The sequence below is a fragment of the Chaetomium strumarium genome (genome assembly GCF_033439665.1).
Source record: "Chaetomium strumarium strain CBS 333.67 chromosome Unknown B0T15scaffold_3, whole genome shotgun sequence".
In the NCBI taxonomy this organism is placed as follows: Eukaryota; Fungi; Ascomycota; class Sordariomycetes; order Sordariales; family Chaetomiaceae; genus Chaetomium; species Chaetomium strumarium.
In genome coordinates, this window is record NW_026944431.1 from 3084600 (window position 1) to 3104452 (window position 19853).

Below are 19853 nucleotides of genomic sequence, written 5' to 3' on the forward strand. Positions count from 1 at the left end.
CAGTCAACGCTCATCAAGACTCGCATTGCCAACCATTAAAATAGCTCCCTGACTTCGATGTTGGCTGCTGTAGACTAGCTTACCAAGGGTACAATAGCTATAATGTACCAGGTGGCCCTCCTTTAGGCAGAGAATGCTTCGCTCCGCAAGGCCAACCAGGCGCTAAGCAAGCGCCGAAGAGCCAAAAGAACGCGTGTATAGCTTGGAGGATCACTTGCAGTAGAAGATGCAAAGGATCTACTAGACCAAAAGGCTATGGTTGGGGAGGTGGCATAAGAAATGCAGCCGGATGGTGGTGGTGCAGGGGGGCTTGTACGAAGGTTCGGTGCTGTGGTATGTGCGGCAAGCCTAGTCATAATGCCTGCACTTGTTAGGAGGTTGCAGAAGCATCTGATTCAGCCGTTTCTGATGTAATTATAGTAAGTTCATAATGTTGTTGTGTTGTAATTGTAGTTGACTGCTATAGTATAGTGGCAAGTGTTCAATTCGCTTATATGTTCATCTCGCTTATAAGATACGTTAGGCAAGATGCTAAGGTGCTAATACCGCTAAGTACTCTATAGGATATAAGTGATTAGAGTGATTAAGGGCATATTACAATAACTACCTGGGTGCTTATCCAAGACGAAGCACTGAGCACTCAAGGAGATAGCTAGTATATAGTCACTTGTTCTGGAGGACTGTCATGAACTAACCTGCAAAGGCCGGTGGGGGCCAACCTGCATGGTCGACGGGCGGCGCCCGTGTCCAATCATTACAAGCCAAAAAGGACCAATGAAGATTGGGGAGATTAGGAACAATGCCAAGAACGATTGTTCCAAATGTTCCAGAGATCTAGGTACCGGATACCTAGGGGAGGAAGCTGTATATAGTTCTACCATTCTGCCACTCATTCAGATAGCTAGCTTCGGCGGTGAGCAATAACAATCAGTAGCCTTTACCTACTGTGTAGACATTGCGACTTGCATTGTTGTGAACCTTTTGGCTTCACCGAGACCTACAGTCCGACCAGCAGTACCTTCGACCGGCGAACCCTTTCAGAGGCAGGACTGCCAGTGGTTTCGTCACAGTAAGACATATTCTTAGCAACTAGATGCTATACACCTGATTCAAACATCTACAAAGAAAACTACGGTTAGTCTAGATCCGAGTCAGTCCCTGTAATTTTAATCCACTATATATAGTCTAGCCTATGCGGCCATACTCAAGTCGGTAGCTGGGGGTGCTAGGTAGTGCAGCGTACCTGTTCTTTACCGGAAGGGTCTAGATCCGGCACTTTGGCAGTTTGGCTCCGGTTTGGTCCAGCTCCAAGGAACCCGATCGGATTAGTCTGGCGTGTACATAAGTATGTAGTATCTCTCTTTCACCTCGCGATTCAAGAATTCGCAAGACCCAACGAACAGCATCCTCCTCGCCTTCTCCGAAAACCCATTGCTCGAAGGTAGAAAAGCGGTCCACATGATGTTTACTATGCCGTGGACAAGCACCGGCGCATTTCCGCACCCACTGGCCACTCTCAGCAACAGCAGCGGTACTAGTCAGTCTGCGGCAAATTATGCATCTTACGCCATCGTCGAGCATTTGGCATGGCAAGGGTATGTGTGTCAATGACGGTACCACAACCAGTCGGATCCTATGTCTGTGGATTCACCACCGTCCTTCTCGCCACCACAAGACCTCGCGCGGGTTTTGTCCGACAGTCCACCACCGGTATACATCGGATTCGGAAGCATTGTGCTTGACGACCCGCAACGCGTGGTTCGGACCGTCCTTGACGCTGTCCGTGCAGCGGGTGCCCGGGCCATCATCTTAAAGGGATGGTCTAATCTGGCGGGATACGCATTCCTGACCGAAATGCGATGAGACGATGACATGTGATGACGTATAGGGCACTGTCTATGATGCTAGAGCGCAAATATGCGATACGCATTCCTGATGGAAATGCGATGAGTCGATGACATGTGATGACGTAGAGAACATAGCTTTAATAACTATTACTATTACGCATTATTACAGGAGATCTTGGACAGGGGGCGGTCCTGAAGGAGGGCTCGACAGGTTGGTAACAGACTCCGGGGGTCTCTTGGAACCCCAAGATATAGTAAGGTCTAGTTATACACCCGCACCTGTCATCCATCTCCTGCTCTCTTCCCAGCGATCATTTCCACCGTTTACGTTATACCTCATACCTGACATTGCACTGCGCTAGTGTACTGTATTCATCTGTCCCTTCACTCACACACTCACACACACACACACACACTCACACACTCACACACACACAGACACAGAGCATCTGATCCGAAATGGCGTCACCACCCGCTACAAGGAGGGTCATCGTCCTGTGCGACGGCACCTGGTGTGGTCGAGAAACCAACACTAAAAGCAACATCAACTTCCTCGCGAGAATGATAGGGATCGATCTTGAAAATGGGGCCACGGAATACCACTCGGCACAAGACGGCATCCACGCGAAATACTTCGATGGCGTCGGCCTGGGCGGCGATTTCATGAGGTATCTCTGGGACGGCGCAATTGCCACGCACGCAAAAGAAGAATGCAGCATGGTTTACGAGTTTATCGTACGGCACTCTCTCTGGGATAACCAGGTCAGCACAGAGGTGTGGATGTTTGGGATCAGCAGAGGCGCCTATATCGTTAGATCCGTGGCCGGTCTGATCAACAACTGCGGAATCCTTCGAAACACCCCAGCGAATACGGACTTAATCAAGCTAGCCTACGACGTGTACCAGAACCCACACCCGGTCCACCACCCAACGTCGCAGGAGATGCGCGACTTTCGAGCCAACGTCAGTTATCCGGTGCAAACGCCAGTCAAGTTCATGGGCCTCTTCGATACCGTCGGAGGTCGTGGCGTGCCGCGGCTTAATTACCACACCGGCACTGGATTCGAGTGGCCTGAATTCTATGACAACTGTGTGTCGACGGCAGTGGAGAGAGTTTACCACGCCCTGTCTATTCACGATAGATTTTGGGGCTTTCAACCATGTCTAGCATTTAGGGCACCAAGTACGCCCGGGAATCCGGCTCCCCCCAACCTCAAGATCCGCCAGAAGTGGTTCCCAGGCTGCCATTACGACCTCGCGAGGCAGGAGTTCCAGTTCCTCAGGGAAGGCGGCAGCCTGTGGGAGAAGATCTCTTTCCCCATCCTGAACCCTTTCAGCAAGACTGTCTCGCCCAATGACAAGCTCGCAGATCTGGTCTTGATCTGGATGCTCCAAGGCATCGACATGGAGGGCGGGGGAGCCATTATCCGAAAAGACCTGGACAGAAGGGACAGTGACATCGCCACAGCCATCACGCAGACCCGAACCCGGCTCCTCGGAGGCAGTCCCATCGGCACCGGGGACATGTATGACGATATACTCAGCTACCTCCCGGGCGGGAAGGTCCTGTCGGCGCCGATACGCTGGTTTAAGAATATGAACGAGACCACGTATGCCATCTTGTTCAAGGCGGTAGAGAGGATGATACCCGATCCCGGCATCAACACTGCCACTGCTCCGGTCTGGAATGAAGTCTATGACTACACCGCCCCTGACACTGACCTTGGTGGGGCTGTGGTCGAGGGAATTGCTGGCCTAGACGCAGGACGTTATCCGTCACGGACGTTTCAGAATTACCGGGCGTATATGCGGGCGGTGAATCGGCCGCCGTAGACAAGGGAACGTGGACATGACAAAGGTGCGGTCGATTCCCGAGCTCTAGGAAGCTGGAGGGCTACGTTAGGCAACTTGTAACTCGGAGGGATGGCAAAGATTGGTGGATCCAATAGCGGAGTCCCAGTCAAGGACAGGATACTGGTACCTAGGAAGTGAGACATTGCTGTTCCTGCTCAGCTATCCATACTGCGAGATCCGCCGGTTATTCTTCTAGTGCTTGCATCTCCTTGTGTTGACCTGTTAGATTAATCAGACTTCGTTCGAGACGGGTGTTTATCTCCAACTAACCGGACGCTGAGGGTTGTTGCCGGGAGGGATGAACATTCGTAGAGGCGTGCGCCATGTCGATCGGGCGCGCGGCGATCTAAGCAGGCTAGCATGAAGTGTTGGTATATAAGCTGCCCTTTCAGAGATCAGGTCCTGCTTGCGTCGCCATGCTTGCTCGGGTTGCGCCGTTCCTGATTGCTTAGACTGTACCGCCCGAGCTGTGCCAAGCCGGAACACCCGCCAAGCCGGCAACTCGCCCCGACCTGGTCTTAAATAATCAGAACGCCAAATCGCAAGGAATACAAACGGGATGCTAACTCCCCGAACGACCCGCAAGGCAGACAAGGGGGATGTTTAACTCCGCTTTACCAGGGGTTGAAGTTGTTAGCTCTAGTATAAAGGACCAAGACACCTAGCGAACAATAACTAATGGAAGGAGAGGGCCTTCCCTACTCTATTTAGACAAACCTATCACGAGCCATTGGCGCTAAGAAATACGCTGCATCCCAGGACGTCGACGGGGGGCCGGCTCCCCCCCAGTACCTTTATGAAGAGGAAGAGCCCAGCCAGGAGTCGACATCTCTTGGTGCAAAACCGGCCATGAGCTTCGCCACGAGCTTCGTATCGAGCATCAGCCAGAGCCAGACAAGTTCGAAGCGAACCAGGCCACCCCGCAGTCCTCCGTTGAATCCCCAGCCGCGCAAGAAAAAAAAGCTCAGCCAAGAGGACACGCCAGAGCGCGTCTCGACGAGTGCATCGACGCCTACACTTTACTAACTTCTGCCAGCTTCGTCTGCGCTACGAGCAAAGAGACTGGCGATCCTGTCTGCCTGGCCAACTACCGCTCCCCGCGCAGCGACAACTCCGATCTCCTCAACGCCACCACGATCTGACAGGCCTGCCGCGCGACATCGACCGCGACAACCTTCTTCGACCCGATCGCGCTGTGGAACCGATGCCCAGGACGTGTGGGGCGATCAGCTGCGGGGCAGCCTTCCATCGGCACGGGCCGCCCGCCCCACAAACTTCGTTCAAGAGCGACCAAGACCCCACCAAAAGACTAACCAATTAGTCCCTTGGTGGGTCCGCGAGACCAGTGTTCTAGTGCAAATGAGGAGTCGAGGTGTCATCGGTCGCCTGATAAGGTCGGTCTGGAACAACTCATAGGATGCCATGTCGACTGAGATTGAGATCCTTGACGTAACAATTTGCTCACCCATTGCCACTTGGAGACCAGGTTGCTAGCTAATGACGGGGATGTATTCTCGAGGAATCTTCGTTAGATAAGTCCATATACCTCCTCCCTCAAATTCCCCCATGTCTTCCATCGCCGTGTCCAACTTGAGCACAATACACGTCTGATATCCAAGTCTATTCAAACCCTTACACAAGTCACCTCACAGTCCTGCCCCATTATGTCTGTGACAGTCTTGCCATTGGTATCATGAAAATCGAGCCGACTAGTGTCAATGACTTCCGCGCTACTTCTCTCCGTCAGGCCGACCCTGCTATATCCCGGCATATTCCTACAAGATGGACCATAACACAGCTTTGCTGGACCACATACTTCTGGTTAGAAAGGGTCAGTCCACCGTGGCCACCTTCCAGCAGCGCCAACGCCATTCATCAGGCTCGCTCTCCAGGCCACATCGTCAATCCCACACTCTCCCGGCCCGGGGCCCCGGTACCGGTTCAGTTCCGCCCCCAGTGGACGATGACTCAACAGAGATCATCAAGCAACCCGAAGCTCGCCCCATGTTCCAGGAGCAGCTGGTGGCTGAAGTCAAAGACATTTACGCCGGCCTGGTCATGGTCGAGAGAAAATGTATCGAAGTGAACAACAACCAGAGTTCACAAACCGACCCGGCCAACAACTACTTAGATAGGATACTAAACGTTGATAGGTCTCGTCCGAAAATGTGTACCCAGCTCTGGTATCAATATTCCACATGCGGTCATATAGTATTTCAAGAATGGGAGGAGTGTGACGAGCATGGCCTGGACCAGTGTTCCAACAACTCGACTCGCACAGAGGTGCAGAGCGGCAAGTGTCCAGAATGTGCGTACCCCACTCCCGACTCAATGTTGGACAGCCGTGTTGGGGATTGGCTGGGAATCCCTTCTTAGTTTAGCATTGTGCCCCGCTGAGTTTCCAGGCTGCCACTGCACTGTCCGCGCTGAAATCCGACCCCTTACAGGCGCCATTGGCAGCCGGGACGTGCGTACACTTTCTCCCGGTTGATGTTCTGCCTCTTTGTGACCTGCCAGCGCATGACCTCTAGTGCGCGAGCTGTGCCATGTCTTTCTGTCTTCGCAACCCTGCGACGCCTTCGACCCCTAGCGCGCCATCGTTGGGCGGGAGATTCAACACCATTCGAGCTTGGAACCGCCATCGTCGGGCCGAAACCATCTTCCAATCCGTGCGCCGGCATTCGGGAGCCTCTACACTTTCCCAGCCCGCTTCCGGCCATTCGCGAACAGAGAGAAGCTGGGACCTAGCACACCACTGAAGCAGAAGCGAACACCTACCCCTGAGATAGTCAAATTGAAGGTATTCCACCCGCTAGTTGTGCCTCTCTTTTGTGTGAAACTCGTATGCGAAACACGCGTCCATGACATTTCAAGAAGACGGCGACCTCTATGCGGTACGTTACTATAACTGTTTGCTGAATCTGTCACGGCGGTGGTGCTCGAGTTGTAGTAAGTACACACCGAACCGTCGTCGTCGAGCCAGGTGTTCTGGTGCAGGCCGCCGTAGTCAGTTGCCTTTCGGAGACGGGCGAGCAAATGTCGGCTGGTACTCTGCCTTCTTCGGACCAGCCGCTCAGGAAATCCGCGGCGCTGAAGAATCCAACGTGTCCCTGGAGCGCTCTGGCTTCGGCCTTCGCCGTTTTGGTCTTGGTACAGGAAAAGCAAGGTGGTACCTAATGCGGTTGCGCTGGTTGGCCTAAAGGCTCTGGTTGTTGTAGGAAACCGCGAGTGTACTGAGAAGCAGTCGACAAGCCCACCAAGGAGCGGCCGTCTGTCGCTGGTGGCAACGTGAGTTTCGCAGTCCCCTCCATCCTGTTGGCCAAGCCGAGTCATACTTGCTAACGGTTTGGATGGCTTGGAGGAGGAGACAGACCCTTCAATGTAAGGCTACAGTCTTTGTCAGAATGCCCTTTTAGGGGCATACTCAGCCGCCCACAGAGAGCAAACCTAATCTAGGCCTTCCGGCCCTCCCCGAAAAATTGCCTCGCGAGCTTTTGCCGCCGATATAGCAGGTTGGCTCTTCATGGCCCTGCAACACAACCTCCTCCACTCTCTCCTGCAGCCTTGCTGCCATGCCAATAGCGTTTTCGCTGCCGAATGTCTCGAATCGGGTACTCTGTGTTCCAAAGAGTGTTTCTATGTTAGTGGTTGCGCCTGCGTGAATGTTAAATGGCCTCTACTATTGCGTAGTCGCAGCTGGCTTCCCGTGCTTGATGGCAAGTGGCAAGCGTCAAACTGTCGGCTTCCCCTTTCTTTGTTGATTAGAACGAAGCCCTGCGCGACCAACGAGTGCCCGTGAAAGCATTGTAGCGTGGCGACTCTCTTTGGTCAACAGAGAGAAGACTGCCAAATCGAATCTGATCCTAATCACCCGGGCCATTCGTCCTCGGATCGGATGACTTCGGCCAGAAAGTAGTTCAGGTTCCTTTACCCCTTAATACTATCCGCCACCTGATTACCTACATCCACCCCCGGCTCGGGACTCCTAGGCGTATCTGATTCCATCGCCCAATCTGGGTTACACCCTCCGTGCGCCTGTTGTCTCCGGGTGAAAAGGGGTAACTTCGCCAGTTCAACTACGCCGTCGAGCCGGATATTCGGAACGGAGTGAATGAAGGTCACTGAACTTAACCCTAGAGGCATGGAATGCACCTCGGCCACAACTGGCACATGTATACTATTGGAGGATAGGTAGATGGATAAGCAGCACGTCCTATACCCCTCGGGAGGTCGAAGCGGCGCTGCCGCTCCCTAGACGTTAAAGAATACAACAACAACAACAACCACGCCGTCGACGACGCTCTGTCGTATTCGATGTTGGCGGCCGTGCTCTCTACCGGGATATCAAAGTCCATGTTTTGACCATTGCAAGCATGTCTTTGTCCATACCATCGCCTACCTTCCGCCTTGCCAATCACTAAAAGAACTCCCCACGGCCTCCTGGCATCCTATCTCCTGAATGGCATGGTCGCGGCGGGCCCCCAATAACTTTGGAGATTTCGCAGAGCATCCTATACATCTTCATTCCCGGCCAGATCTGGAGTCCGTGTTCGTACCCTGAGACACCGCTGCCCTGACTAAATGGCATGCCCCAACGACCGGCATGCCGACCGACTGATGCTACACCAATATGACGAACTCCCCAGAGCTCTTGATCGCCAAGGCGGCGTTTTTTCTTTGGAATATATTGGGAGCCTTGACTAAGACCCAGCTGCACTCGGACAATCAAGATTCCTGGACAAGTTGTTGCTAAGAAGGTTGGTTAGACTGCAGCGTTCTCTGAAAGCAAGACCGGACCAGGGACAGCTGACCTAGTAACTGTCAAGCTCCCATGCAAGCACGGGCTCAAGTGTATAGGAATGCCCAGCAGGTCCATTTCACTATAAGAAATGTTGAACGATAACGATAAGGAGCAGTAAATGGTGTATAGAGTAATAGTTAAAGAAGAAGAGAGAAGGACAAGATGGAAGAGCAGTACCATGCCAATATACGTGCCAGAGTGTATGGTTAGGGTAGCATACTAGACTCCAAGGCGAGCTGAACCCGCCTTGGATGCAATAGTAGACAGAGAAACTGAAGTTGCAACGCAGCAACTAACCCTAGCCAGGGTCTCCAGCCCATTGAGGCCGAAGCTGGGGTTGCAGCCCCCAAGCCCCCAGGCCTAACCCTGATCCCTAATTACTCGCCGCGCTCGCCTAACCCCACGCGAGGACCTCTGTGCATGGAAAGCACAAGAGACGCCATTAGCTATCAAGTTGTGCCTCCACGCCTCATGGGCCTCACACGCCCACCTCAAGTCCCCCGAAACACTGCTGGCTATGTCGAGCGTACACGTGCATCGATTGGCCTAGTATGGAGGTACGCAGTCACTAGCTATAGGGAGGGAATCGAGCAAGCTGTGCTTTCGAGAACAGCGCGGTTCCATACATCGTCCTGTCAATCATTCCTGTTATATCTGCTTGCAGGATACGCATCCAGTCATGTATGGAGGGGCTGGGCGGATATCGTCGAGAACCCGAGCCCCTTTCTTCGCCATTCATCGGACGCGACTATCCATTGAGGAGGCTCTCCATCTCCTTCGTCTCCCGTAAGCAATACGGCCACAACACAAGGCGCCCACGTCTATCCCTACTGCTATAGAAGGACCAGCCAATTCAGCAGCGGGAGACGTATCCAAACCTGCATGTCGTGGCCAAATGGAGTAAACCCCTGATGGGAGTGGCCTCTCGAGGCAGTCGACGAACTTCCCTCCCCCAACAGGTCGATCGGGCTTAAGTAGGGCTTCCAAGGGCGCGGGCATGGTATGACTCCGATGTTACTAGGCCCCGGACCCTTATTCCAGGCATCATGTGCTCGTTGGGCTTCGCATTCTCACACAAACAAGGGAGAGGGTAAATACTGCAGGAGGTTAGCCCGCGTCGCCATCCGAGGCACCCTCTGCATTTCCTGACGCTGCTGCGATAGGCGAGCAGGCCAAGTAGCAGATAGAGGAAGGGGTGAATGTCCACGTGAGATGAAGGCGGAGACTTGGGAGTGCGCAACGCGTGTGCGGCCTCGGCCAGCAATGCGCTGATAAAGAGACGCACTTGCTAGGGAAACGACTCCAAACACATGCAGATCCGGTTCTCGGCCCAGGCATTTAAGAAATCCATAGCCGTCGTGGAGTCTGCGGCATCTCGTCTCGGATACGCCTGACCGAGCTCGGGCGGCGGGTGATGGATTCCAAGGGCCCGCCGGACACCCCAACTTCAACCGGCCACCACTACCGAGAAAGAAATCGCAGGTGTGAAATAACTTCAGCTCCAAAATCTCCAGACTCTAGTGTGTTAGTTTCTCTAGTTTTGTCCAATTCCAAGGAGGTTTATTTTGGGCGTTATGCGTGCGGGTGGTCGATCAAGTTGGGCGGACTCGGGAGCGCACCAAAGGGGATAAGTCGGATTGAAGGCTCTCGCGCTCTGTTTCGAGCAAAGTGGTGTCAATGGTCATTTCTAGTTGTTCTTGCACAGTTATCTTAGTTTCAGCTGCTTTAAAAATCCATCACATTTCTGGCTTCATTTGCTGAACGTTTTCTACACTTGCCTGCATGCCCGTCCAGCAGCGAGCGCGTTGCAGGCCCCCACAGTCAGCTGGTAGGTACCCGTGGTGGGGCGCAGTACGGGGATTAAATGCCGAAGCCTACCTCCTAACACAAGTACACCAGCCCCCGGAATTTCTCAGCCGCGTCTCCTTCAATCCGTTTCTGCTCCATTTCTCCACCATCAATCAACTTCGACATCGGCCGTCCAATTCAATCACCACCATCCCTCATCGCCGCTCGTGTCGTCTTTCGACTAGCACTCGCACCCTCGATCATCTATCGACCGACTCCTACTCGGCGCGCGTGTGCGCGGACCAGCAAGCACCCCGCTGAAAGGATCGGGATCTTGGGCAAGGCGCCTGACCCGGCTGCCGGTCGCGAACCTGGGTCGCGTGGACGTAGACACATTTGGCCTTGATTATTGCTTTGATCAATCTGCAGCGCGCTGTTCCGACGTCCCGACAGCCTTCCTCGATCGCTCCAGCAATCTTTTCAATCGTACGGCCTTGCATCCGCTACCGACGCAAACCGACCAGCACTCGCACCCTCGATCATCGTCGCCACTGGCTCCTACCTGGCGAACGTGCGGACCAGCGCCTTCGTTGAAAGGACCAGGATCTTGGGCAAGGCGCCTGACCCGGCTGCCGGTCGCGAGCCTGTGTCGCGTCTTGCTCGGTGGAGGGAGAAGCGCCAACCGCGGATGAATTGACTGTTGCGAGTCCAGGTGAGTCAGTCCGTCATGCCGTCCACTAACCATGGTAGTCGTGCAGGATCTGGCGTGTCTTTCCGCGCCGAGGCGACGAGTGTCGTCCTCGCATTCGATGCAGACGGCCGACCCATGCACGAGAATGAGGAAGAAGACGAAATCCCCCGACACAAACTGCGCATGAGCTTCAAGGCATCCTACGAACCTCCCATCGCGTCGTTCCGACTCGACACCAACGTCTTCGGGCGCGACGACGGCGGCAAAAAGGAGAAAACGGCACTCTACTTCGATGTTCCCCCACACCACATCTCCTCGCTCCAACACACGCATGACGTCGACACCGCCGAGCTCGACCAAGATGACCTGCAGCATTTCGCGGGCGGCGTGACGCGCGTCCGGTTCCTGCTTAAACGTCCCGGCCACCTTGTCCTGCCTGTCCGCGATCTTTCCCTCAAACCCACCTCGCAACGGGTTCTTGCCTCCTTGAAGTTACTGGCCACCACGGCCGAGTTCGTCCTGTATCTGCCGCACACGGCCCTGTCGAAGCACCAGTTACACCTTCTCGAGGATTCCGTCACCTCACCGACCTCCCGCCACGACCGGCAGCAGCAGGACAAGGAACGTCAGTGGTGGCTGGGCGCCTTGTACGGGGGTGTTGGCGGAAGGGTGTACGCTGCCGCTGGCGACGACTACGATGACGATACCACGGCTTCCGAGTCGGGCGAGTCGACCGTGGCCACGGCGACGCCGCCGGCTTACCGGAGGGCGCCCGACAATGAAGATGCCGAGGCTGGTGCTGCTCCCGAACCCGACGACGCTTACGCCGCAGATGACTTGGGCGGCGCAGTGGACAGTCCGCCTCCGTACAACCAGCTCGAGACAGAAGCTGCCCAGGCTGAAGTGAAAGGTGTGTTTGTCCGACCTCTTGTGTTCCCAGCGCCACTGACGATTGCTTCTGCTCAGGCAAACAACCCGGCAAACGACTGCGCGATAGCCCAGAACCAGACGTCCGGCTCTACCGGAGGCGCTTGCTAAGTCCCGCCGATGTCAAACCATGGTCGTCAACCGATGCGTCGTCTCTGGAGAAGCTGGAGTCCAACCCGGTGGCCATGGTGCTGTCGAAACTGGAGCAAGTGCTTCGGCGAGCCCAGGCCGCCGAGGAGGAGAACAGGCTTCTCAAGGCCGAACTGTCCTCCATGCGAGAACGGCAAGACCGGCTGGACGCCAAGCTGGAGGAGGTGGCGCACCAGCACGACCAGAGGATGCAGGGCCTCGAGAGCGAGGGCGCCGACCTCGACCGCCGCATCAATAGCCTCGAGGAGCGTCAGGCCGAGCTGGAGGAGCGCCAGGGCAAGACGGAGGATAAGTGCGATACCATCGAAGTAGATATAGCGGATCACGTTCATAGCGCGTTGCGGGACAGGCTCATAGGTGCCTTGGAGACAATGTGATCATGTGCGAGCAATCTGTGTTACCCGTGAAGTTGATTGTCTATTAACTGCGGCTAACCCTGCTAACCGATCCCACCAGTGGCCCGGAAATGGCTTGTACAGACGAAAAGAAACAAGGTGGGGGGAAATGTCTATAGAAAACAAAAGTAAAACAAGAAAAAAAAAAGAACAAGCAAACCAATCCGGGATGTCCCAATAAGCACCCCGGGTTTCCCAACAGCCGGTCCGCGAGGAAGATTCTAAAATAAAATGCGTCCAAAAAGGCCGCCTGCCTTGCCTTGGGCGCGGCTTAGTACCCCTGCTTCGTAATGCCAAGCACGGAGTTGTAGTGGTTGAAGTGGCCATGAGGGTCGTACTTGGCCTTGAGGCGGCGGAGCCGGTCGAGGCGCCAGGGCTCGTAGCCGTACATGGCCTCGAGGGGCTCGTCGCCGTGTGCGTAGTTCATGTAGATGGTCTGGCGCGGGTAGCCCGAGGTGCTGGTGATTTCGTCGCGCCACGGGCGGGCCCAGGCGTCGACGTCCGGGCCCAGCGCCGCGTCGTTGTAGATGCCCTGCACCAGCACGAGCACGGTGGCTGTGTCACGGCCGGCGTAGGCGGTCCGGTCCGCGCCTCCGGGAGGGTTCCTCAGGGCCTGCTGGGCGAACACCTCCCACAGCACCGTCGAGCGCGCGGCGCCCGGGTGCTTGGCCACGAAGTCGTCGTACGAGTCCCAGATGCGCCGCGCCTGCCCGGCATCGATCTGCTTGGTGTTGGCCGTGTAGACGTCGACTTGCTGGTTGGAGCCACCAGAGCAGGCTTGGTCGATGAAGCCCCCCACCACCACATCCGAGAGCTGATCCCACCGTGCCATCGACTCGTTGAAGAGGGTGCGTTGGATTCCCTTCTGCTTCGAGTCGGCGAACCGAGCCGCCAACTCCTTTCCTTTCTCGGCGTCGCCCAGGTACACAAAGCCGAGATAGAGCTGAGTCTAACACGAAGGGAGGGAATGATCAGTACAGAATCCAGAGGCGTATAGGTGGATCAGTGCTCACCTGGTTGGTGGTCGCGTTCGTGAATATGACAAAGTCTATACCGAGGTCGGCCGGCTGGGTAGGGATGATGTCGTTGATGACGCCCACGACCCCCTCGAGGGAGTCGCTGGTGAAAGACATGTCGGCGTTGTAGAACATTCCGCCGTTGGTCTGCGGCCACGTCTTCATGGTGAACTCGAGCATGATGCCGAAGTTCTGACCGGCCCCCCGCATGGCCCAGAACAGGTCCGAGTTCTGCGTCTCCGACGCCGTGACGATGGTTCCGTCCCACAGAGCAACGCGCATGCTGAGAACGGCATCGATGACAAGGCCGTACTTGCCCTGCAACCATCCGTGCCCACCGCCTACGGTACAGCCACCGACACCAACACAGGCGGAGGAAAGCGCTGCTCGCGATGGCGAATCCGTTAGTTATACATCCGTGACCGAGGGTTTGGAGTGGCAATACTAACGCAGCTCTCTCTTCTCATTGTAAGCCAAGGTCCAGAGTTGCTGGAATTTTGCTCCACCCCCGACGGTCATGGTCTTCTTGGCCTTGTCATAGGTGACCTTGTCGAAGTTCTTCAGGTTCAGGTTCACTCCCCCCTGGACGCTCGCCAGCGTCTTGGAGAACCCTTTGGAGCCGGACGCGGCCAGGAACGAGACGTTGTGGCTTGTCATGTACTTGAGCTGTGTGCGCGTCGCCTGTTAGCGATAGCTACCAACCAGCGTCTGTTTTTGGATAGCCCTACCCCAATAGCAACGTCTTTCTCGGTTGCCGGAAAGAATGCCACCTTGAAGGTGGGGGCGTCGCGTTCGGACCAACGCTGCGTATCTTCGGCAAAGCCAGCATCACCGGGATGAAGTATGGAGGCTTTAGGGGAGACGGCAATGTCGAGTTCGGGGTTCGCGGCCCTCTCGAGAAGGTTGACGAGCTCTTGGCCACTGCTGGTCTGCAAAGTCGGCAGGGCGGAAGCGGAAGCCAACCAGGCGGTCAAGGCCCAGAGGCCGTGAGAAGCGTGGAATAACATGACGACGACGATGATGATGGTTCTGGCGCTATACAGTCTATCAGGTGAATGCGTGGGTTCGGAGGCAGGAACCCGTTTGCTTGAGGATGCTGTGCAAATCCATCCTTTCGATGATTCTGTCTGTTCAACTTATATAGCCTTTCCCCCCTGTCCGCTCGCCTGGCCATCATGAATCGGAATGAGCAAAAAGAGTAAGAAAAAAGAAAGAGTAACCATTTCCCTCTCCTCGTCGACACCGAGAACTGTTGCCTGAACGCCATTCTGGTACCACACCTCGAGCTCGAGCTGACGCCGAGGCTGAATGATAAAGTTGGCAGGGGCTGGATGGGGGCTGATTAGGATGACCGGTGCCCCTGTCCGGACCTTGTGTCGTCTTCTAGACCCCAAAGCGTCCATGTTGGCCTACCTCACTTTCGGTTTAGGCGCACCGCGTTGACCTTGCTCTGTGATCCAGACGGAGCAATAGCCTCTCCTGTCAGGGCAAGCCCTACGATGCCATGCGCTAGAGGCATAATCAGATGGTCAGCCGCATCTTAGTCTTGACCCGAAATAGAATGGGTCCACAGCCACATGTCATATATGTGGTAATACCAAGCGGCGCAGCTGAGGGGGCTCCCATAGGCGCGGATCAGAAAGGTACCGTGACCCCTATGACTGGTATGTAGTCGAGGTCACCGTGTGCCTGGAATCGTTTCCTGTCGCTGCATGCACCCGGCCGATCCGATACCACCCGACCTCGTGGCAATGGTTCCAGGTGGCCTAGTTCACGTCATCTTGGACCGGTTTTACCAGTAAAATTGCCCTTCACATGTGACCTGGCACCTGGGCACACTCTCGCGTGCCGGGCAGGGCAGCCGCATGCACTGCACCTTCTAGCGTAGTGGTGATAAGGCCTACTATACCCTGCTTATGTGGACTGCTACACGCTCAGAGATAAGGGGGTTTATCTGAGCCAGCCCATGTAGAAGATCGCGACCATGGCAATCCTCGAGCTTACGCAGTCTTGTGTGGAACGAACCGGGACAAAGAGATGCGAAAATCGGCGTTGTTCAGATTGCCTTGCATGATTAATCGAACTAGACAACAGAATGGCATCCCCTTCCTGCATTTCCACCTCCGCGCACGTGTCTCACAGCCACTGCTTGTTCTTGAAATGAGACCAGAATTGCCCACCATCCCCCTTTTCTATGCTGCAGTCGTCCACCACGTCCATGATAGCCTTCACGGAGAATGCCGCCGTATCCGGGCCTTTGAAGTTGGGGGCATACTTGGCGATTGCGGCGAACATCCGCTGGACGTTTGCTTGTTGTGCCTCGTTTGCTACGAATCGAGGTTAGTCGGCTCCTTCGAAGGATCAAGATAAGAGAATCTCACGCGGTTCCTGCTGGTGATCCACGTCAGCCAGGCCCGGGCAGATGCTGACAAATAACACGCCGTCTTTCTTGTACTGGGCGTTGAACTTGGCAGTCACCATATTCATGGCCGCCTTGCTGATGGAGTAGAGCGAGTTGAGCTCGAGTTCATACGCGTTCGTCCAGTCGATGTCGCCCAAGCCACTCGTTACCACCACCACCTTTCGGGGCTCGCCCTTCAGAATCAGGGGCATGAAGAGGCCGTAGAGGTGGATGTTGCCGAGGACGTTCGTGTCCATCATCCTGCGAAACTCATCCGAGAGCTCTTCTGGCTTGTCGCACCTGGCCATGGGGGCCAAACCCTTCAGGTAAGCACGAGTGTCCCAAGAACACCAGGGGTAGAGGTGGCGTCGGGTACGAACAATGATCCAATACCGTCATACGCATCGAAGCTGGTGATGTAGGCCGCATTCGCAATGAGGTAGTCAAGCGCTCCTCCGGTGACCACAGCCGTTTCGGCCGCGGCTTTCTGTTCCGTAGTGAGGTGGGAGTCAGCATTCCACGCCGCGTTGCTTCACCATGTCTATTTGGTTTGTAATGAAAGCCATTTACCTTGAGGTCGTCATAGCTTGTTACGTCAGCCTCCAAGATGGTGATGTTTGAACGCCCAGGGAGATCCTGGGCAACCCTCCTTTCGGTGGCCTGCTTGTTGCGGACAATCCCGATGACTGTATTCTCTGGAATGCTGGAGAGCTGACGGAGAAACTCCCACTATCGCCTTCGGCTTAGCCATAGTCCCAGATGCTGGTGCGTGGCGGAGCCTCACTTACGCCCAGCCCTCTGGACACACCGGTGACTACATATGAGGGCATCGTGGATGTAGTCGGTGGTGGTATCGATAATGAAACTACAGTTTCCTACTCTGGAGTTGTCTGAAACTTATGTCTTCCACCAATGCGCCTTAGAAATACCGTTGTTCAGCCAAATGCCCACATTAACCCTCAGGATCCCCGTGGTATACCATCTTGCACCAGGCATGGCCGTCCCGTTACTGCCCCGAAGGTAAAGCAAACGTAAATACGAAGCTAACGAGAGCGCGGGCCCAACAGTTGGCTTACTTGAGGGCTGAGACTACTCGGTGCCACGCGGGAATCCTTCGGGGATGTCGATGGCTGCCCCTGCTGGACCAGCCAATAGGGAATAAGCTCGGCGATGTCGATGTTCCCATGTACCCGAAGCTCCCCTCCCCCCGAGGCTGACCAATCACTCACCGCTCGGCCTTTTTCTGGGCGTCCGGCCATACCCCTGGCTTGTCGTGCCCGAGATCTGACCTCCATTGGCAAGAGTGTGCGAGCCAAGTTACACCTCTTAAAGTGGGGATGAACACCCAATAGTATTTCGCGTGCGAAGCCCGGCCATGATGCCCATCGGTAGCTGGTTTGGACAGACGGCACAGAACACGGGCATGCGTTTTCGATTCCCCTCATGGAAACAAAGGACAGAGAGAAAGTGAGATGAGCCATATCAATGGAGTTCAAGCGCGCATTGTCGAACGGGGATTCCGCTGTGATTGCAATACAACCCGCGTCGCATTTCGTTCGCAACTGTCCGTCCGGTCTCGGTCGCCATGTCTTCCCAGTCCCAGGAGACCATTCTCGAGCTCGCCACCAAGGCGAAGCAAGCCGTCCATTCGCCAGGGAGCTTCATGACGGAACTGCTGGTGCAGCAGCAGCAGTATTCCTGCCTGGAGTGGCTCTGCCACTTTGGCGTCCTGAAGCGCATTCCCCTCGGCTCCTCCTCCATCGCTTACCACGAGCTTGCCAAGCTGTGCGCCGTGCCCGAGGGAACTCTGCGGGCCGTCACGCGCATGGTCATGACCATGGGCTTCCTGTGCGAAACGCCCGGGGGAGACGTATCGCACAACGCCCTCTCCGCCCCCTTTGTCGAGAACGACCACCTCATGACGTGGATGCTGCACATGGTCAACCACACGGTCCCGTTCATGCGCGGCTTCGTCGAGGCCACAGAGCGGTGGGGCGGCTCTGAGCGAACCGACGAGACGGCGTTTAACGTGGCATTTGGCACCGACCTCGCTTACTTCCCCTACCTCAAGTCGCGCCCCGACCTCGAGCGCGAGTTCGACTCGTACATGCAGAGCCAGTCCCAGGTCAGCGGTGGGGCCAAGGTAGAGCATCTACTCAACGGGTTCGAATGGGGCTCTCTGAGGGACGGCGCCCTGGTGGTGGACGTCGGGGGCGGCAGCGGCAGCGCCTCGCGGGTCGTCGCGCAGGCTTATCCGGCTCTGCGGTTTCTGGTACAGGACCAGGCCACGCCCATCCAGAGCGCGCGGGCCCGGATGGCGAACGGAGCCGCCGGGAACGGGCAAGATGGGGTCTGGGAGCGCATCGAGCTGCAGGAACACGACTTCTTCGGGCCGCAGCCGATCGCAGGGGCCGACGTCTATCTGCTCCGCATGATCATCCACGACTGGCCAGACGAGAAGGCCACCAAGATCCTAGAGCAGCTCTCCCGGGCCATGGGACCCGAGAGCCGCATTCTCATCATGGACATGGTGATTCCGGCGCCGGGATCCGGTCCTGTAATACTCGAGGCGGCATTGCGGGAAAAAGATCTCTGCATGCGGCAGGTCTTCAACGCCCGGGAGAGGGAGACGAGCGACTGGTATGACTTGATCCGCAAGGTCGATCCGCCATTAAGCATCAAAGCCATCAGGAGGCCAGATGGGTCCCAGCATTCAGTTATCGAAGTGGTGCCCGACCTTGACGCTCGTAGGACGTAGAAGAATGGCCTAGTCGGCTAAGCCGAGGCTCACCGCCCAAGGACAAATATAATAGGTTCCTGTCACAGACCTCCTTGCGTATGATTAACATATGAATCTGCGTATTTATAGAAATCTGCGTACTTATGTGCTTAGACCCGCCTGATTATGGTAATCAGACCTTTTTCTTTTTCTTTTTCTTTTTTTTTTTTTTTTGGCTCAATTTGATATTTCATTCTTGCCCGCTGAGCGAACTGACAGAAACAAAAGACTCAAACAGAGCACACTGCCTACAAACGTAGCAACTCAAAAAAGAGAGCATTAATGTTGACCTATGCACCCGCACTCGACTTTCCCTAGCCAACCAGGCTGTTCAATACCAGATGATCTCTTCAGTGTTGGCGCCGTCCTCTTGCCACTTGAAAAATGCCCTCTTGACATTTTCTGCAGCCTTTTCCGCATAGCCCGGTCCTGGATTCTCCGGCGGCACGATGGACGGGTCCCCTGCGATCCAGGCGATGGTGCCGACGCCCTTGCCACTGTACAAACGGTGCATCTCCTTCACGTCGTCGGCCTGGAATGCACGCCCAAACATGACGGCGCGCGGCGGCCGGCTGTAGTCGTGGGATCCGATGTGGTTCGGCGTCGATGTTTGGGGCCCGCGACCCGCCAGGAGATGGCCCAGGTCGGCCTTGGCGTCTTCGTAGGAATTGACAAAGTGTATGACTATCGAGTAACAAAACAAACATCAGCGTGAGGCCACGGCAAGCCGTCTGCGGACTTGCTTGGCTTATGAGAATACGGTCGGATGAGGCCACGCACCTTCAATCTCTGGCTTGAGCAGAGGAGTCACTTTCTCTCCGACCTCGAAGGTCTTCCCGCAAAGGATGACGGGGATGGACTCGTTCTGCGCCATCTTCTCAACTGTGAACGCGAAAAGGTCGAGGAGCGGCAATTGATGCTGGCAAGCTTGGATGTGTGCCACAAGGACGAAATATGACAATAAGCCAGAGGTTACGTGCATGTGGCGTTGACGGACTACTTAACCAGGCGGCTGTGGAATGCGCTCGAGTGTCCATGCCAAAGCCTAAGAATGCTAGGCTAGGCCGGACTTAGCCTTTATGCGCGAGGTCGTACCTGTGAGACCCGATGCGATGCAAGAATTCACATGGCGTGACCCGCGGGATTCTTGAGCCAATGGCGGCGATCCGTGACATTTCGTCCTCCGCCTATCTCCGGCGGCGTC

General features: G+C 55.5%; 8 protein-coding genes across 8 annotated transcripts; 4 read left to right on the forward strand and 4 right to left on the reverse strand.

Moving 5' to 3' along the window:
* Positions 1 to 2306: 2306 nt before the first annotated feature.
* Positions 2307 to 3680, forward strand: B0T15DRAFT_566805 (uncharacterized protein; the record flags this gene model as incomplete). The annotated part of the gene is made up of 2 exons (XM_062870709.1): positions 2307 to 3573; positions 3607 to 3680. The coding sequence occupies 2 exons, from the start codon at positions 2307 to 2309 to the stop codon at positions 3678 to 3680; spliced, it is 1341 nt and encodes a 446-aa protein (XP_062723031.1).
* A 1647-nt stretch (positions 3681 to 5327) lies between these two features.
* Positions 5328 to 6153, forward strand: B0T15DRAFT_168514 (uncharacterized protein). The gene has a single exon (XM_062862197.1). It carries the CDS (start codon positions 5484 to 5486, stop codon positions 6075 to 6077), a length of 594 nt encoding a protein of 197 aa, XP_062723032.1. The 5' UTR covers positions 5328 to 5483; the 3' UTR covers positions 6078 to 6153.
* A 1773-nt stretch (positions 6154 to 7926) lies between these two features.
* Positions 7927 to 8769, reverse strand: B0T15DRAFT_529745 (uncharacterized protein). Its single transcript, XM_062869125.1, has 2 exons — positions 8513 to 8769; positions 7927 to 8450 (listed from the first exon to the last, which is right to left on the reverse strand). The coding sequence occupies exons 1-2, from the start codon at positions 8680 to 8682 to the stop codon at positions 8402 to 8404; spliced, it is 219 nt and encodes a 72-aa protein (XP_062723033.1). The 5' UTR covers positions 8683 to 8769; the 3' UTR covers positions 7927 to 8401.
* Positions 8770 to 10814: 2045 nt separating this feature from the next.
* Positions 10815 to 12607, forward strand: B0T15DRAFT_170960 (uncharacterized protein). The gene is made up of 2 exons (XM_062862199.1): positions 10815 to 11891; positions 11948 to 12607. Exons 1-2 carry the CDS (start codon positions 11018 to 11020, stop codon positions 12433 to 12435), a joined length of 1362 nt encoding a protein of 453 aa, XP_062723034.1. The 5' UTR covers positions 10815 to 11017; the 3' UTR covers positions 12436 to 12607.
* On the reverse strand, positions 12436 to 14712 carry B0T15DRAFT_529749 (uncharacterized protein). Its single transcript, XM_062869126.1, has 4 exons — positions 14198 to 14712; positions 13919 to 14135; positions 13467 to 13852; positions 12436 to 13402 (listed from the first exon to the last, which is right to left on the reverse strand). The coding sequence occupies exons 1-4, from the start codon at positions 14474 to 14476 to the stop codon at positions 12725 to 12727; spliced, it is 1560 nt and encodes a 519-aa protein (XP_062723035.1). The 5' UTR covers positions 14477 to 14712; the 3' UTR covers positions 12436 to 12724.
* Positions 14713 to 15507: 795 nt separating this feature from the next.
* B0T15DRAFT_529751 (uncharacterized protein) lies at positions 15508 to 16935 on the reverse strand. Its single transcript, XM_062869127.1, has 5 exons — positions 16659 to 16935; positions 16441 to 16599; positions 16251 to 16357; positions 15851 to 16170; positions 15508 to 15796 (listed from the first exon to the last, which is right to left on the reverse strand). The coding sequence occupies exons 1-5, from the start codon at positions 16698 to 16700 to the stop codon at positions 15606 to 15608; spliced, it is 819 nt and encodes a 272-aa protein (XP_062723036.1). The 5' UTR covers positions 16701 to 16935; the 3' UTR covers positions 15508 to 15605.
* A 231-nt stretch (positions 16936 to 17166) lies between these two features.
* B0T15DRAFT_529752 (O-methyltransferase-domain-containing protein) lies at positions 17167 to 18823 on the forward strand. The gene has a single exon (XM_062869128.1). It carries the CDS (start codon positions 17456 to 17458, stop codon positions 18626 to 18628), a length of 1173 nt encoding a protein of 390 aa, XP_062723037.1. The 5' UTR covers positions 17167 to 17455; the 3' UTR covers positions 18629 to 18823.
* A 157-nt stretch (positions 18824 to 18980) lies between these two features.
* B0T15DRAFT_510553 (uncharacterized protein) lies at positions 18981 to 19523 on the reverse strand (the record flags this gene model as incomplete). Its single annotated transcript, XM_062867860.1, has 2 exons — positions 18981 to 19333; positions 19430 to 19523. 2 exons carry the CDS (start codon positions 19521 to 19523, stop codon positions 18981 to 18983), a joined length of 447 nt encoding a protein of 148 aa, XP_062723038.1.
* Positions 19524 to 19853: the final 330 nt, after the last annotated feature.